This window comes from Mus caroli, unplaced genomic scaffold (genome assembly GCF_978045245.1).
Source record: "Mus caroli unplaced genomic scaffold, Mus_caroli_1 scaffold_6, whole genome shotgun sequence".
NCBI classification, from domain to species: Eukaryota; Metazoa; Chordata; class Mammalia; order Rodentia; family Muridae; genus Mus; species Mus caroli.
In genome coordinates this window covers 19,385,001-19,402,956 of record NW_028227261.1, presented here as the reverse complement: position 1 = coordinate 19,402,956, position 17,956 = coordinate 19,385,001, and the positions used below count along the sequence as shown (strand labels likewise).

At 49.0% G+C, this 17,956-nt stretch overlaps 1 protein-coding gene across 2 annotated transcripts in view; it reads right to left on the bottom strand.

The window, feature by feature from the left end:
• Cda (cytidine deaminase) overlaps positions 1–17,956 on the bottom strand; it is a 29,611-nt gene that overhangs the window by 8,056 nt on the left and 3,599 nt on the right. The window contains exons 2-3 of one of the 2 annotated variants that reach the window (XM_085838384.1): positions 4,997–5,108; positions 3,593–3,716 (exon numbers count right to left, since the gene is read on the bottom strand). In XM_085838384.1, the coding sequence (XP_085694510.1) occupies positions 3,608–3,716; positions 4,997–5,108 (221 nt within the window). In that variant the 3' untranslated portion in view covers positions 3,593–3,607. Of the gene's footprint in view, positions 1–3,592; positions 3,717–4,996; positions 5,109–17,956 lie in introns of those variants that run through there. The other variant, XM_021161185.3, reaches the window with a different exon arrangement.

The window sequence follows — 17,956 nt, the reverse complement described above, 5'->3', positions numbered from 1 at the left end:
GGGGCCCCTCTGCAGGGCACTCTATGAGTCAAGTAAACTGTGCAGTTTCTGGGTGACTGGTGGTACAAAGCTTAGCCTGTCTTATGTTTCATTTCTTTCTACCTGTATTGATCCAGGGCCTGCTCTCAGCCAGGCAGGCATGAAAAAGGAGCAACAGAGACCTCCAAGAAGTGTTACCCAGGGAACTCTGCCTCCCTTCCACAGCCGATGAGACCCTTTGTGATCTGCCCCTGTCATTTCCCTTCTTGGATATGGTGGCCCAAGTCAGGAGTCACCAGAGGACCAATCCTGCGTCCTACCAGGAAGCTGGATTCAGCCTTAGTTTCAACCACCCAAAGTTCTAAACTGTGCTAAATAGCTCACTTCATTCTGCACTGCAGTACCAAATGTTCAGACGAGGCTCTGCAGAGGAGCCAGCCAATCAGCTCATTTAATCTCCTAACATCCTAAAAGACATGAACCTGTGTGCAAGCTTTTACTACGTGTTAAAGATCGTGGAAGAAACAACTTACTCAAGGTCACAGAGCCAATCAGGGGCATGGTCGGGATTTGAACTCAGAACCCACAAACTCTGCCTTTGCTTTTCTTATGGCTTGCCAAGTAAGAGCAATAATGTCACAACTGTGGTTCTCCTTGGTGACACACTGTGTGCTAGGGAGTTCGCAGAAGTCAATTCATGTGGCCGGCCGACTCCCTCTCGTGAATTTTCCAGCTTAGAAAGCCAGGCTGAGGGCTGGGATTGTAGCTGGATGGATAGAGTACTTGACCACAGAGCCCAAAGAGGGTATGATGGCACAGACTTGCCGTCCCAGCATTCAAGTGGTGAAGGCAGGAAGATCAGAGTTTCATGGTCACAGCCTTGCTTGCAAAGCAAGTTCTAGGCCAGCCTGGCTTATGTGAGACCTAGTCAAAAAATAAAATAAAATAAAATAAAATAAAATAAAATAAAATAGCTAGGCTTAGAGGCTTCTAAGCACCTTAGGTGCACAGTAGGGCAGTCCCCAGTGACCTGGGAGCTAGGGCTTTTGTCTGTCAGTTAACATATCTGGCAAGAATGATCAATAACCATCAGACAAGTTGGCTGCATCTAGACATCTCTCCCACGCTTTCCTGATTCTCCTCCCCGGGATACCTTTTATCCCTGGAGATCAAGGGTTTTGTGTGGTTTGTGCAAACCTTGGCTGCACACTGAGGTCATAGTTAGCTTGGTGAGCTAGAAACCTACTGACTCTGAGAACAGAGGAATAGGAGTCCAGTGGGACCTCAGGATCTCACCTGGCTCTGCCAACATCAGCAGCACCCCATCCTTTGTGATCCCAGAGAGGGGACTGGGCTGCTCAGCCCTGGTCTGTGCCAAAAAGAGCTGGCTGGCCTTCCTCCTCTAATCCAAGCTCTCTTTAATAAGTCATTAGTGTGATAATGACTGCATTGCTGTCTGGGGGATTCGGTGATGGGCTAAGATCCAGAGTAGGCCAGTTGGGTGCTAGAAACTGCAGATGTTTGTGTAAGGAAGTCTGATGATCGCAGCAAGACCCAATGGGTCGTGTTTAAAGGCAGGCGATGGGCAAGAGAAAAGAGCCTTCCATTGGGCAAATGCTAACGGAGCCGGCAGGCTACAGCACCGACCTCTCCCTTCCCCAGAACACCATGGCTTTCTTGGAGCAGCTCTGCAATTTAGTTATTTCTCCCCATTTCTTCGTACGTGCAGTTCACATCCTGCTCAGTGCTCGTTTGCACAAAATGTTCCCAGCTCAGCCTCATTTATCCTCTGAAAACCTAAGGGAACCAGGACAGCCCTGGGCTCCAGAGAAAGCCTGGAACCGCAGCCTTGCTTCCCAAGGGCACACCTGGTTCCAGTCACTGCAACAAGACCCTCGGGACCCCCTCAGGGCCAGATGGAGGCAAAACGCAGGGTCTTGGAAAAGCCACAAGATCCCTTTCTGGTGCACAGACTATATCAGGCGTTCTGTAAACCTTTGCTGCTCTACCAGGCTGCAACTCCATTCACAGGAAGAAATGATCTTCTAGGGCTTGTGTCCTATGCTGCCTAAGACCAATGCTTGGTTAGGCGGCTCTGCTGGCTGGGTTCACTGTGTCCTGTGTCAATTTCTTTAACCAGTAACTTGCCAAGATTACTTCTCGCCCAGCCAATAAAAAAAGAGGGTACCCAAATGCAACTTACCACAAAAGCACAAAATTGCTGGGGATCTAAACTAGTAAAGAGTCCATTCACACGGACTTTGGCCTAGGAGCTACACAGTCTGGGTCCAGTGCCAACAAGACCCCACCACACTCCAGTGGGAGGATGCCCACGGGAGCCTGAGCCATTACATCTGAGGTACTAGAGAGCACTGATTTGAAATCTAGTTTAGCCAGACCCTACCTGGAGTTGGGTTAGCTTGAGCCAGCGCTTACATGACTGTCACCGAGTCACCGAGCCAGCTTGCTTTTGAACCCTGGTTTTGGCACCTTTATCTGGAGTTAGTAAAGCTCAACAGCTTGTTCTGGGCCCACTTAAAAAGAGCAGGCAACAGAGTCTGCCTCCTGGCACAGAGTGGCACAGAGGACTGTGCCCTGGACTATGATTCTGGGATCAGAGTTTCGATCCAGCTTTATTTACAGCTAACTTCCAGGAAAGTTCCTTAACTTCTCAGGCCTCAAGGGTTTGTTTGTTTGTTTGTTTTTGTTTGTCTGTAAAAGTGGGGTGGTGGCAAGGGAGTCCGTGCCCAATGACCCTCAGGTCCTCTGGCTGTGAGTTTCTGTGTGACATCTTTCTTTTGTACCTCCAGGGATTTGTGTCGAAATTGGTGTTACTGAGACAGAAACGTCCCTGCTGTGCCAGTCCTCCTGAGTTTACCTGCTCTGTGGGCCAACCCTGAGGGTGGAGTCTGAGGCAGACCAGAAAGACAGGGAAAGGGGGAGGGATGGGAGCCACTCACTCGGGAGACTGGGGAAGCCTTTCAGCAGCTGAGAACGAAGAATACCAATTATTAGCCCAGGTGGTTTCAGATCTTTAATCCTAAGGGAGGTAGAGGCAGGTGGATGGCTGTGAGTTTGAGGCCAGCCTGGTCTACATAGTGAGTTTCATAGCTGTGTAGACTGCTAGGGACACAGAGTAAGACCTTGTCTCAAACAAAAACAAAACAAAACAAAACAAAACAAAAAAACAACAGAAAAGAAGGAAGGAAGGAAGGAAGGGAGGGAGGGAGGGAGGGAGGGAGGGAGGAAGGAAGGAAGGAAGGAAGGAAGGAAGGAAGGAAGGAAGGAAGGAAGGAAGGAAGGAAGGAAGGAAGGAAAAAGAAACCAGCTGAACCCCAGATCTCAAAGCTTCCAAATCCCTCCTCCAGTCACCACTGGGATAACAAAGTGTCTATTTCCTTTGAGAAGCTCACCCTTAAGCTTCCAAATCCCTCCTCCAGTCACCACTGGGATAACAAAGTGTCTATTTCCTTTGAGAAGCTCACCCTTAAGCTTTTGGGTGTGGCTCACCCTTCTCCTGGGCGGCTCTCTTTCTGTCAACCTTTGTACTTGAAGTCTACATTTAAAACACCTTTGAAAGGACTGGGAGACATGGGTCACTTGTTGCTCTAGCTAGAGGACCTGGTTTTTATTCCCAGCACCCACATGCCGGGTCACAGCTGCTTGTAACTCCAGTCCCAGGAGATCCAATGTCCTCTTCTGACCTCAGGCACCACATACGCCTCTGGTGCACAGACCTATAGAGCAAGCATGCAAAGCATCGATACACATAAAGTAAATCTAAGAAGGATTCTGAATGTCTGTTAATACATTCCAATTCTGCTTCATGGTGGTTTGTCTTAAAATGCTTTTCCCCCAGCAAAGCCAAGAACTTGGTTTTACCGACACGGAGGCTCTAAAAGTTTACAGAGACTCCTCGGGCTCCGGGGAGGAATTCTGGGCTGTCTTCAGTTTCACTACCACTGATCAAACCCATTTACTATTTTAATTATTGTTATTTTTCCTTATGTGTGTGGTGGGGAAAATGTATGGGCTTTTGTGTGTGTGCAATACGCTCATGTGCATTCGTTCATGTGTGCATGTATGCATATGCATGCAGGTATGTATGCACACATGTGTGAAGGCCAGAGGTCAATTTCAGGCATCTTCCTCAGTCACTCTCTGCCTTATATATGTTTTCAATCATTTTATTTTATGTGTATGGGTATTTTGCCTACATGTATGTCTGTGTACCATGTGCCTGTCTGAAGCCTGCAGAGACCAAAAGAGAGTGTTGGATCCTGTAGAACTGAAGTTATAAGCTACCATGTCAGTGCTGGGACTCAAACCTCAGGTTCTCAGGAAGAGCCGCCCGTGCTCTTAACCACTGAGCCATCTCTCCAGCCCCCACCGTATGGTGCTCTCTCCCTGAACCTAGAGTATGCTCTTTGGACTAGACTGACTGGGCAGCACACTCTGGGCATCTGCCTCCCAACACTGTCGCACTGCTGGAATTGTCGGGACAGACCACCATGATTGTCTCTTACCTAGTTTGTGCAGGGGCAGAGCTCAAGACCTCAAGAGCAAGTGTCAAGTGCCCTGCCCACTGGACCACACTGCTCCAGCTCCCCTTGCCCTTGCTCTTTTTGAGACAAGGTCTCACTAGTTAGCCAAGGCTGAACTTGAACTCACTATTTAGCCAGGGCAGACCTTGAATTTCTGATCCTCCAGCCTCTGCCTTCTGAGTGCTGGGATTATAGGAGTACGAAGCTATGTCCACCTTTATGCAAGGCTGGGGATCAAACCCAGCGTCTTTGCATACTGGGCAAACATTCCTCCAACTGAGCCCTGACCCCCAGCCTCGGACTCATATTTCTTATTTACCTCCTTATCCCTGGCCCTGTGTCTGCCAGGAAGAACATGTACAATAGTCATGCATCCGGTGAATGAATGAATGAATGAATGAATGAATGAGGTGTGTGTCAGACGTCCGCTGGAGAGATGATGAACTTTGCTATAACTGGCCCACCCCACTCACCTAGAGATGGCAATAGCCCTGAAATCCTTGTACCCTTCGGAGATGGCCTTCTGGATCGCAGTCCGCTCGGCACACACACCCAGTGGGTAGCAGGCGTTTTCTATGTTGCACCCTGAGGGGAGAGAAGAGACCAGTGGTATGGACAGCAGAACCATTTCCTGAGGAGGATGTTGGAAGAGGTTCCTTGTGCCTCATTTGTATGTCTTGACTCATGATAGAGTCATCTGGGAAGAGGAAACCTCAGTTGAGAGAATGTGTGCGTGTGTGTACTTGTGTGCACACACACACACACACACACACACACACACACACACACACTAGAGTCATTTGGGAAAAGGGATGATTTTCTTGTCTGTGGGGCATTTTCTTGATCGATGACTGATGTGGGAAAGCCTAAGCTCCTTGTGGGTGGTGTCACCTCTGGGTCATGGGTTCTGAGTACTTTAAGAAAGCAGGCTGAGCAAGCCATGAGGAGCAAGCCTGAGAGCAGCATCCCTCCATGGCTTCTCAGGTTCCTGCCTCCAGGATCCTGCCTCGGGTTCCTGCTCTGACTTCCTTCGATGACGGACTCCGATGTGAAACTGTGGCTTACGTGGGTCCTTTCCTCCCCATGACACTTTTAGTTATGCTTCATCACAGTGATAGAACCCCTAAATGAGAGCACTTCCACCACCCAGGCCAAGGAGGGGCCCACTGTTAGGAACAGGGCAATGTGTTCAGAAGTACTGGAGAACACTGGGGCCTGCTGTGGCGTGGATTTTCCAAGAATGTTCGGGTCTTTGTTTCTCTAATGCCTCATCCTGGTTCCCAAACCTGGAAGCAGAGGACACTGCAACTGGGCAGGGGAGCAGCTGCATCATCCCTAAGGTCAAGGTGAAGGTGAAAGGAGACACTGCTGAGGCTTGATAAAGTGGTTGTGGCAGAGTGCTTGCCTGGTGTGAAGATGCAGATTGCTTGCCCAGTGCTGCAGAGGGAGAAAAAAGATAGAAGCAGCCTCAAGTCTGGATCCAGGAGATGGAAGCTGCAGGAGGGGGCCCTCAGTGTGGTCTGCATGCTTTCTGTCTTTTATGTTTCATTTATTTGTATTTTAGGTGTATGGAAGGTTTGCCTACATGTACGTATGAACAACTGTCTGTGTGCCTGGTGCTGACAGAGGCCAGAAGGGACTGCTGGATCCCCTGGAACTGGAGTTACAGATGGTTGTGAATCACCATGTGGGTGGTGGAAACTGAACCAGGGTCCTCTGTGAGAGCAGGCCCCCACCACTCTCAGCAAATGTATCTCCAATGACGACATGACCAAGAAAGAGGTTCCTGGATAGCTAAGCTGGAGACCCCAGCAGAAGGAATATGCCGGGAGAGGAAACCTCTTACTTTCTGTCACGGGGGCGGGGGTCATGAGCTGCCAGGGTTGGGTGTCTATGTGTCCCCCCCACCCCCGCCCTGTTTTAGCTTGTGGGAGATTCTGTTGCTATCCCATCTATAACCCCACTCTGTGTGTTGTGGGGATGGATGGGAAGTAGGAGTGGAAAATTATCCAGTTCACAGACCACCAAATCAGCAAAGCTACATCTGGACCAGAGGAGAAGCGAGCCGTGGGACAGTGGGGCTCTGCCCACAGAGGTTTCCCTTAGTTAGATAGGTGGTAGGCGAATGCTTTGTGTATACAAAGAAGAATTCTTACAGGTCCTTATAGGGGAGCCCGGTGACAGAGGCTGCTAATTGTTCCCCACTTGAGTTTAGCTGGACACAGAGCTATCCGTCTGGAGACCACATTTTCCAGCCTCCCTTGGAGCATCCTGTGGTGTTACAGTTTCGTTGGCTTGGGTTTGTGCCTGTGAGACATGTATCTACCTGTGTGCATTTGGGGAGGCCAAAGGAGGGTAGAGAATGCTTACTGTGTCATTCTCTGCTTTATTCCCTTGGGAGAGTGAACCTTGGGCTAGACCGACTGCCAGCAAGCTCCAAGAAGCCCCTCGTCTCCCCAACAGCACTGTAATCACAGGCAAATGTGATGCGTTTAGCTTTCTACATGTATGGCTACTTGGGATTTGAACTCAGGGCCTTGTGCTTGTACACATGAGCCATCTCCTTAGCCCAGGTATGCAGTTTAAACTGATGACTGTGAGTGGATGCAGTTTTGCAAGCTCGCTGTCTGCTCTCCACCTCCCCTTTGCCTTCTTAGGGCCCTGAGACTTGACTTTTTTTTTTTTTTTGAGACAAGTCTTACAAGGAAGCCCTAGCTGGCCTGGACCTTGCTGTGTAGATCAAGCCGGCCTCAGACTCAGAGATCTACCCACCTTTGCCTCCCAAATGCTGAGATTAAGGACGTGCCCCACCCTGTCCAGCAGAGGGCTAAGACTTGAATGGCACATTGTGCTAGTCTGAACCTGTGCATGAGGGTGCCACTCTGGGGATGGTGGGACACTTGGACAGGGTCTTTTATCTCTAGCCTGTGGACCAGAGCAGGGCAGTCCACAGGCCTGGACCGCAGCCCAACTCCTGGTCTGCCAGAGAAGAGAGTGCTAGGCAGTCAGTCATTTGAAGTTACTGAGTTATCTATCATGCCAGCTCAATTCTTGTCTGCCACACTCCCCGTGTCCAAGTCTGAGCGCTCATCGTGATTCTGTGGTATTTTGCCCCTCAAGTGCTTATTGGATCTGGAAAGTATAAAAGAAGTCACTGGAGGTAGAACTGTTGCCGGAGTTGGCATGTCCTCTTGGGTTTTCCTGTTCCTTCATGATCTGTATTAGCATACTGGGAGCTAGTGCATTCGTTACATTGCTCACGGCTTTTGAGACCACATGGATCCATGGACCAGAACTGATGGCTGGCACTAGACCTTTGGCAGGATGCCATAGCTATAAATCTGCTGGGAGGAAGGCCAGCACGTTTCATGGCCAGGCTAGGGCTGGCCCTGCACTGTTAGATGGTGACAGGTTCCTACATTGGGGAGGAAGGGCTGGTGCAGTGGCGCCCACTGTAGAATGCAGTGGGCACCAACCGTTTTGACATTAGTGTCTCTTTATTTTGCTACTGTGACTGTGCACGTGTGTATATGTACATGCATGTATGTGTATCCATGTGCACACATGGTTAGAGGCTGGTGTTGGAGTCTTCCTCAGTCACTTCCTGTCTTATCTTATCTGGAACTATGTGCATACATGTGTGGGGCTGTGAGTGCACATGTGAGAATGACTGCTGTGGAGTTCAGAACAAGGTGTTTGGTCCCTGTGAGAGCTGGAGCCACAGGTGGTTGTGAACCTCCTGTGGTGGAGGCTGGGGACCACACTCGGGTCCTCTGTAAGAACAATGTGTGCTCTTAACTGCTGAGCCATCTCTCTAGCCCTTACCTTTGTTTATTGATTGGTTATTGCTATTTTTTTTAAAGATTTACTTACTATTTTATGTATATGAGTACACTGTCACTCTCTTCAGACATACCAGAAGAGGGCATTGGATCCCAACACAGATGGTTGTGAGCCACCGTGTGGTTGCCGGGAATCAAACTCAGGATCTCTGGAAAAGCAGTCAGTGTTCTTAAACGCTGAGCCATCTCTCCAGCCCAATTATTGTCATTTATGAAGACAGGGTCTCTCGCTGGACCTGGACCTTATCAGTTCACCTACTCTGGATGGCCTACAAGCCCCAGGGATCCTGCTATCCTGTCTTTGCCTGCCCTAATCTGGGAGAGCAGGTTACCCTGTTATGCTATGCCAGCTCTTTTTATGTGTGTGCTGGAGAGCGGAACTCAGGTTTATAGCAAGTACTTTATGGGCTGAACCACTTTTCCGGCTCTTCTTCCTCTCTTTTATAAAGGGTCACCTCATTCCCCGCAGGTGATTTAGACGGAAGCTGCCATTTTTTCTTAGGTGGCCTCCCTACTGTCTAGCTGACAGATTACCATCTCACCCAAACTGGCCACTCAGGGCTCATCTCTGTGTAGACCTTCTGATCTGCCCAGAGGATGGCCATATTTCCATTTGTTCTGGAAGGGACCATTAGAGAACCTTTGCACAGAATGTGAGGCGTATCTGTGCTTAGGCAGCTGAGGCCTGGATAGCCTCCAGTTCCTTCCATGGGGTAGTTATGTGAGCTCATACATTTCTTTAGCCTACAACAGTTCATGTGTATCTCTGTCACTGTGGTCATGAAGAGGCCAAGGAAGACAGCCAGGATTCACAACCTGGGATGCTCAGGACTAGGCAACCCTGAGAACAACAGTCAGCATTTGGAACTTGATATGAAACTGGGGGTTATCACAGAGAATGGGAAGTGTCCAGGGCTGGCTGAAGAAAGGAACAAGCCTTTCTTGGGTAAGAAAAGTGTTGTTTTTTTTCTCCTATCAAAGGAAGCTAGCCCACCAAGGGCCAATATGACACACACACACACACACACACACACACACACACACACACACACAAAACACCCATGTAAAATTCATGAAAATCTTATCTTTTAACCTTTCCTACCTGATAAAATGTTTACACAGGCACTTGCCCTGGTGTGCTTGTTAGTCCGGTTTGAGTCAGGACACACTCTTTTTATTAAAAACAAAACAAACCAAAAGAAACAAACCTTGCTGGTTGCCACTCCTTTTGCTCTGTGCCCCTTTGTGCTGGATCAGGATTATTCTTTGTTTCTAAGCCTTCTCCATCCTATCTCTCAAGGCGGGTCCCTTTGATGGGTAGAGGGGATTTGAGGGGTTCCTAGAGACTGAACTTAGTACATTGAATGCCAGGCAAGGGCTCTGCCGCTGAGCTACCTCCCTCAGACCCTTTGTAGGGTTTGTGGGTGTCTTTTTGTTTCTTTGTTTTGTTTTGTTTTGTTTTGTTTTAATTTTAAGAGAAGGTCTTGGCCCAGGTCAACACTAAACTCCTCCTGTAGACCAAGTTGGCCTTAAACGTGCCATCCTCCTGCCTCAGCCTCCTGAGTAGCTGGGATAACAGGTCTGGTGAGCCAGGCTTGGCTCTAAACCAGGTTCCTCATCCTAGCCTGAAATGACTTCCTTGAAGCACCTCTCGGGTGGTAAAATGTCTCAGCCACTAAAAGCACTTGTCCTAACAGGCCGCCGGATGACTGTGTCCCCTGGAACTCGTGGAGGAAGGGAGAACAGACTCTGAAAGCTGTTCTCTGACCCCCAATCTCCTCGCTCGCTGTTGCATGCTTACAAGCACGCACGCCAACACACACACACACACACACACACACACACACACACACACACATGTTTTTTAGAAAGAAGAAATACTTCTCTAGCCTGCATGTCTCCCCAGCCCTCTCTGACCTTCTGACCGGTTCCTGACTCAGGCCTGACACTTTCCCGATACACATGAGTGAGTCACACCAAACTTGAGATCCAAGGGCCGAGTGGCTGTTAAAGCAACTGCCACAGTTAGAGAAGGCTCCTTTCTCAGGACAACTGGGGGGCCTGTGTGGGAAGCTCAGAAGCACTTTGTTTAAACTCCAGACAATGTCTGAACACTGAGGGGAGTGGAGGGATGGATTCAGCAGGGCCCCACCTCTCTAAGGCAAACTGAGTTTCTGTCCAAACCTTTTGTCCCACAGGCTCTGAACATTTAGTGTAGGAACCCAGTCTTCCCATTCTTAAAGGACCATTGCAAGTACTGAGCCTCAGATGAAGTCACCCTGGGCTGAGAAGTTCCATGTCACCAAATCAAAATTAAATTCTTATCAGATCTTAGAAATCAGGAGCCGGGCGTGGTGGCGCATGCCTTTAATCCCAGCACTTGGGAGGCAGAGGCAGGCGGATTTCTGAGTTCAAGGCCAGCCTGGTCTACAGAGTGAGTTCCAGGACAGCCAGGACTATGCAGAGAAACCCTGTCTCGAAAAACCAAGAAAAAAAAAAAAAAAAGAAAAGAAATCAGGAGAAAGAGACACCTGTAACCTCAGAACTTGACAGAGGGAGGCAGGAGGATCAGGAGTTCAAGGCCAGCCTCAGCTACACAGTGAGTTGGACCTAGTTTGAGCTCCATGAGACCCTATCTCAAGAAAAGAACAAAATCAAATTCGGAGTAACTTCATCTTTTTGTTTGTTTGTTTGTTTGTTTGTTTGTTTAATGTTTCTGTTGTCTATTGTCTTGGGCTTAGCTGCTATGATTTAGACACTGAATGTTCTCCAAAACTCTGAGTGGTTCCTAGGGTGGCACTTTTAGGAGGTGTTGTGTTCCTCTAAGAGGTGGCCCTGGTCAGAGGCCCAGAAATTATATAACACACAGACCATTACTCTAAAGTCAACAGCTTCAAGTGTTTCATTATAGTGATGCAAAACTGAGGGACAAGCATCTCACAAGTGACAAAAAAGACCCAGCCTGGCTTTGCCTTTGTCTCTGCTTCTGCCACCTCTGCTCTGCTCACTACATAATTTCTTCTCTCTCTCTCTCTCCCTCCCTCCTTCCCTCCCTCCCTCCTTCCTTTCTTCCTTCTATCTTACTTACTTGCTTTTTTTTTTTTTTTTTTTTGAGCTGAGGTCTGTTGTAGCCCAGGCTAGCCTCAAACCAGATACATAACTGAGGGTGACCTAGAACCTCACCCCCTCTCCCTCACCTCTGCCTCTGTTTCCTCCCAGACTGAAACATTCCAGTATTCCTGGGAAGCTCCTTAAGACAGCAAGTAAACAACTCAGAATAGCTTTAGGAAGTCCCTGAAACTGACCAGATTCACCAGGCACTGCCCTCCCCAAGAGTGAGGAGTAAAGAATGCTGTGAGTCACTCTCAGACAAATGGAACTGCTTGGAAGAGGTTGAGACCAACTGAGGCAGCTAGGAATGACACTCTCCAGGCTGCTGAGCTGCCTGCAGGCTGTGCAGTGTATTCCAGGTTCCCAGTTTGTGATCTCTCACCCATGCTGGGATGGACTTTGGTGATGCAGCTGCTGAGTCATTTCTGCTCCTGAAAGTGACACCCCCCCATATTCCTGTAAGTTACCCCAATAAACGCATTGGTTCACCAAGTTGGACTTTGGTGGTATCTGTTCCTGGGTCTGTTATAGGCTCCCTATCTGGGGTGAGTGGATGCGTGTGGTGCTGGGGTTCAAACCCAGGGCTTGGGGTACTCTAGGAAAACAAACACTCTACCAACCAAGCTACAACTCCAGCCTCCTGAACATTTGATTCATTATTTTTTATAGGTTTTTCTAAATTTTTTAAAAAAGTATGTGTATGTGTGTGGGTATGTGCATGTGTGTGCTGGTGCCTTCAGGGGTATGTGCACACATTTGGTGCCAGAAAAGGTGAGAGGCATTGGATCCCTGGGAGCTAGTGCTACAGGTGTTTGTGAACTACCTGATATGGGTGCTGGGAATGGAGTCCTCCGCAAGAGGATGGATGCTTTTAACTGATGTGCCACCTCTCCAGCCCATAAACACACTATTAATACGTGAATCTGTTGCTAGACCCCAAATGAAGCCAATTGATGTCTTTACCCCAATGTGTTGACTTTCTGTCCTTAGGTACTAGATTCATGGTTCCCCCTACTCAACCATGCCAGAAGCCTTCCCTGACATCCTCCCCAAACCTCCATCTTCCGTCCTCCACCTTCTCTATTTGCTTGTGCAGCTTTAATTTTCTTCCTGGTGCTTCTGGGCTGAAGCACATCTTTCTGTTATTGAACGCAAATGGGAATTTTGTGAGGGCAAGCGTGCTTGTGTTGTGGTTGTGGTAGAGTGACCGGGGTTCAGAACAGCAAGTTTTGGGCTATGAATGTGGACATACCTTCCTGCTTCTCTTACTGAAGCCATAGCCAGCGTTGTCATGGAGTCAAGAGGAGAGGCCTTGGCAACTGACTAGATTTAGAAGAGGTCGCCATCCTCCCATGAAGGGAGCCAGCCCCACATGGTGCCCTTAGAAGACACCAGAGAGTGCTCTCTCCTGCTGTGCCTGGACATCAAGAGGAGGTGGTCAAGACTGGAAGCCGCTTGGACTCCTGAGCTTCGAGACTTGTTTGACTATCAGTGTATGTTGTTGAAGTGACCCAGCCTGTGCCATTTTGTTATAGTCATCTGAGTGAAAAGGATTTACTGATATTGAGCAAGGAGATCACCCCGGTTCAGAGCTAGATTTCTGAAATGGAAATAACTGCATTCAGGGTCTCCAGAAAATAATCTTAAATTCCAAATATATATATATATTCACACACACACACACACACACACACACATCTAAGATGAAACTGTTGGTATCCCACGGCCTCAGAGACTGGGCATGTGCCCACCAGGCCACTCCAGAGCATCTTGCCTTACTTCCCCGAGTCAGTGAATCCTTTCATGAGCCAGGCAACATGGGTACCATTATGACTCCCTCTGACAGGAGGGAGGAGTCCAGGGAGCCAGGGATGCGCATGCTGATCTGTTCCATTCAAAGGACTGCGCTAATTTTCTATGGCATTTGTTTTAGGCAAATTTATGCCAGGGTGGGATGTTACCACCACCCTAGCAAGCAAAGAGGCTCCCAATGGGGAGACTTGCCCCAGAAGAAATCAGAGCTGGAGGCATGACGTGTATTCTCTTTCCTAGGGGGGTCTGGGAGGTCAAAGGGACGGTACTCACCCCCTTGCCCCTCTCTCCTTTCCTTCCTCCCCATTGCCAGTTTTGTTATGCTAATGTTAGTCTTAAACTTCTAGACCCAAATTTAAGTTCCCACCATGGTTTCCCAAGTAGCTGCATCCTAGCCTACTCACTGGAGAGTTTCTCTTGAAACCTCTCTCCTGGAGCTTTTTATTAGAAAGGTCTAGGCCAAAGTCCATGGGTTCCCCATGCTTTGAGATAGACTCTCCTAGCTTGCAGGTAACTCACAATCCTGCCTCAGCATCCCACTACACCAGGTTCTGCCTTACTTTAATATATATATATATATATATATATATATATATATATATATATTAATATGAGTACACTGTAGCTGGTTGTGCGCCATCGCGTGGTTGCTGGGAATTGAACTCAGGACCTCTGCTCGTTCCTGCCCTGCTCACTCCAGCCCAAAGATTTATTTATTGTTATATGCAAGTATACTGCAGCTGTCTTCAGACACACACCAGAAAAAGGCATCAGATCCCATTACGGAGGGTTGTAAGCCACCATGTGGTTGCTGGGATTTGAACTCAGGACCTCTGGAAGAGCAGTCAGTGCTCTTAACCTCTGAGCCATCTCTTCAACCCCACCTTACTTTATGAAGCAGAGTCTTTCACTGCACCCAGAGCTCACTTGGCTCACCAGACTGCTCAGCAACCTTCAGGGATGCGCCTGCCTCTGTGCCCCCGGGCCCTGGGGTTTCAGACCTGCATCACTGGGCCTGGCTTTTGTCTGTGGGCACTGGAAATTGAATTTAGGTCTGTCATTCTCCTAGCACTCATCTCCATCCAGCGAAGCAGCTTCTTCCTTGCATGGTGGATAGAGAGGGGACAGGGACAGTGCTGTCCCAAGATCACACAACAAAGAAGGAAAATGTGCCTTCTCTTAGGTTCGCCGTTCTCAACCTGTGGCTTGTGACCCTTTGGGGGGGTCAAAATGACCCTTTCACAGGGATCACCTGAGACCACTGCAAAACACATTTACACTACAGTTCATCACATAATTACAGCTATGAAGGAGCAACAAAGGTAATTTCATGGTTGGGGTCACTTCAGCCCGAGGAACTGTATTAAAGGGTCGCAGCATTAGGAAGGCTGAGAATAAATGCCTTTGGCGGTGCCTGCCAGAGAGTCGGTAGGAACCGCAAGCACTGTTCCAAGATCCTTTCTTATGCTGTGTGATCTGCTCATTGAGAGCTGAGGACAGAGACGCTTTCTGAAGTATGCCCAGGGCTCGGAGTGGTCCTCCCTGATTCCTCTTTATCCATCTTCTACCTGGCTTCCCATGACCACCGTGGTGGAGCATCTTCCCTGTGAGGTGAGGGTGGGCTCTACCTCCCTGGCCTGGTTCTTTCTTGCTCCTACTTCCTGTCTGGACTCCTGTTCATCCCACCCCACCCGACGCCAGCTCTTGCTCTCTGTCCCCCCACCCCCACCCCCCTCTGTTTTTACCAGGAACTGCAGAAGGCTGCCAGCCGGTGAATCATGGCAACACAATTGTGATTATCAATTACCAGCCCAGGTGACCCATCCATCTGTGAGGCTCTCTCGGCAGGGTAGAGAGTAACAAAGAGAGTGCTTGTTTTCCTCTGAGGTTGCTCACAGCAAGGCTGTCAACAGCAGACTTACTTGTGCAACAGAAGTTGCCGGGAGCCGGGAGCCGGGAGCCGGGAGCCGGGAGCCGGGAGCCGGGAGCCGGGAGCCGGGAGCCGGGAGCCGGGAGCCCGGAGCCGGGGATTTTGTTGATTGGGAGGATATCGCAGAGCTGAGCAGACACAGCTTGCTGTTAAATCACAAACTCAGCGTCTAACGTAGCCTGTGCTCTCTCTCTGCTCCCGGATCTCTCTGCTCACCCCAGGATGCTCCAGTTCCCTCCAGGTGCTTGGGGACCCTCTTCCCCACAAGCTGACCGCATGGCCCTGCTTTTATGCACCTGGCTCTAACTCCAAGATCAGGAGATCCAAGACTTCCGCTAATGTCTTCTGTTAGCTCACCTCTAAGCAAAATTCTGTCTTCTCAGAGACAGAGGAGCCCAACTCTGCCTAGGACCACGGGACAGAGGCCAAATACTGTTAATGTCTAGGGGGGATAGCTTGGTACATAAAGTGTGGGTGCAAGCTTGAGGAACAGAATTCGGATCCCCAGCACCAGTGTAAATGCTGGGGTGGGCTGGGGTGGGGTGGAGGGTGGGACCTATCTGTAATCCAGCGCTCACTCAGAAGGCAGACTCAGGATCTCCACAGCAAGCTAGCTAGCTAGACTAGAATGTGGTGAGCTCTGGGTTCAATTGAGAGACTGCTCCGGGGCACAGGGATGGAGGTGGACTTCTGATGTCTGCCTCAGGCCTCCACATGAACACGTGTAGAAACAGCCATACACACAACTCACACAAGCATGTTGTTGTTTTCAAGACAGGATTTCTCTGTGTAGCTCTGGCTATCCTGGAATTCATTCCGTAGACCAGATTGGCCTCAAACTCAGAGAGAGAGAGAGAGAGAGAGAGAGAGAGAGAGGAGAGATCTGCCTCTGCCTCCCCAGTGCTGGAATTAAAAGTGTTTGTCACTAGGCTACAGCTACACACTTTTTTTTTTTAAACTGCTGAGATAGTAAGTTTTGTATCAAGATGTTAGGTCTCTTCTGGAAGTTTATTTGTTTGTTTGTTTGTTTTGTTTTGTTTTGTTGGGTTTTTAAAAATATTTACTTATTTATTTTATGTATATGACACACACACACATATATGACTTATGTGCCAGAAGAGGGCATCAGATCCCATTACAGATGGTTGTGAGCCACCATGTGGTTGCTGGGAATTGAACTCAGGACCTTTGGAAGAGCAGTCAGTGCTCTTAACCACTGAGCCATCTCTCCAGCCCTAGAAGCTTGTTTTGATGTTTTTCTGTGACTGAATACTCACCATTCAGCAGACCTTTCCTATTCCCGAAAGTCTGGAGCAAGCGACCCTTCCGAACCTTCCGAGAAACTTGCCCTGGGCAGCAAAGCCTAGCCTAACCACACCTACGGAAGGCATGACTCAGGCACCAGCTCACAGCTAGAAACCTTCACCTCAGGAAAGACGTGCCTCAGTGAACTCTCAAACACATTCGGCCTCTACCCAAGGACAGCTACGATGGCGATGATGACCCAACACAAAATTGTAGCATTATGAGGTTTGGGGGTTGAAGCAATGGCTCAGTAGCTATATGCTAACCTTGCAGAGAACCATAGTTTGGTTCGCAGCACACACAGCAGGCAGCTCCCTCAGCCTGGAGCTCCAGGTCCAGGGGATCAGACGCCTTCTGGCCTCTGTGGGCACTTGCAGTTATGTGTTCATATCCATACATAAACATGTAGACAGACACATATACACAATTAAAAATAAATCTTTAAAAAACAAGAGATTTTTTTTTGCAGGGTGGTGGTGGTACATGCCTGTAATGCCAGCACTTAGGAGGCAGAGGTAGGTAGGGAGAAAAACAGAGACAGAGAGGGACAGAGATTTGTATGTGTTTCGATATATAGAGGACAGCATTCATTTGTAATGTGAAAAGGTTGGCCACACCTGCCACTTGACCCCGATCCAGTAACTCCAGCCTCTTACCTCTGGCTGCTCTGGACCTTTCAGAGGCTCTCAACCAAAAGAGGGACACTCCCTTAGTGACTCAGGAAGGCTTGTGATTGACAGATGGGGGGGCGGTGCTGAGATTAGTCTTCATAAAACCTGAAGTGGCAGTGGTTGTGTGCTTCAATTTGCATGCCACACCCATGAAATAGCCACTTGCTCATGGCTTCTTCAAAGAGCATCTTGAGGGTTTTTGGGTTTTTTTGTTTTTTTTTACCTACTTGCATTTTTTATGGTGGGTAGAGATTCTGGCCATTGTGGATGGGGCATGTTGAGCAGGGAATGAAAGCAAAGAGGAGACAACAAAAACAGTGCCAGCTCTGATAGTTGTGGCAAAAAAAAACCGTGGGTGACTAAAGAGTTTCAGAGAGACACTGGGTGTGGGAGGCAGAGGCGGGCCATCTCTGGGAGTTCGAGGCCAGCCTGATCTACAGAGGAAGTTCTGATCTACAGAGGAAGTTCCAGAGCAGCCAAGGGCTACACAGAGAAACCCGGTCTTGAAAACCAAAACCGAACAAAATGAGTTTCAGAGAGTAGAAGCTTGGGAGAGCTAGGGGTGGAGCCTGCCTTAGGCATCAGTGTTCTAGGTAGCTGACAAGCCTTTGGCTTGGGAGCCATAATGGCAGCTGATCACAGGGACTGCTGTCACCATCCAAGGCAGTCACTGGCTACGGAGTATTAGCTAGGCCACTGCCAATCAAAGCCCAGAGCCGTAAGCCTCCGGTGAGCCCCTGAAACTCTTGGTCTCCAACTTCT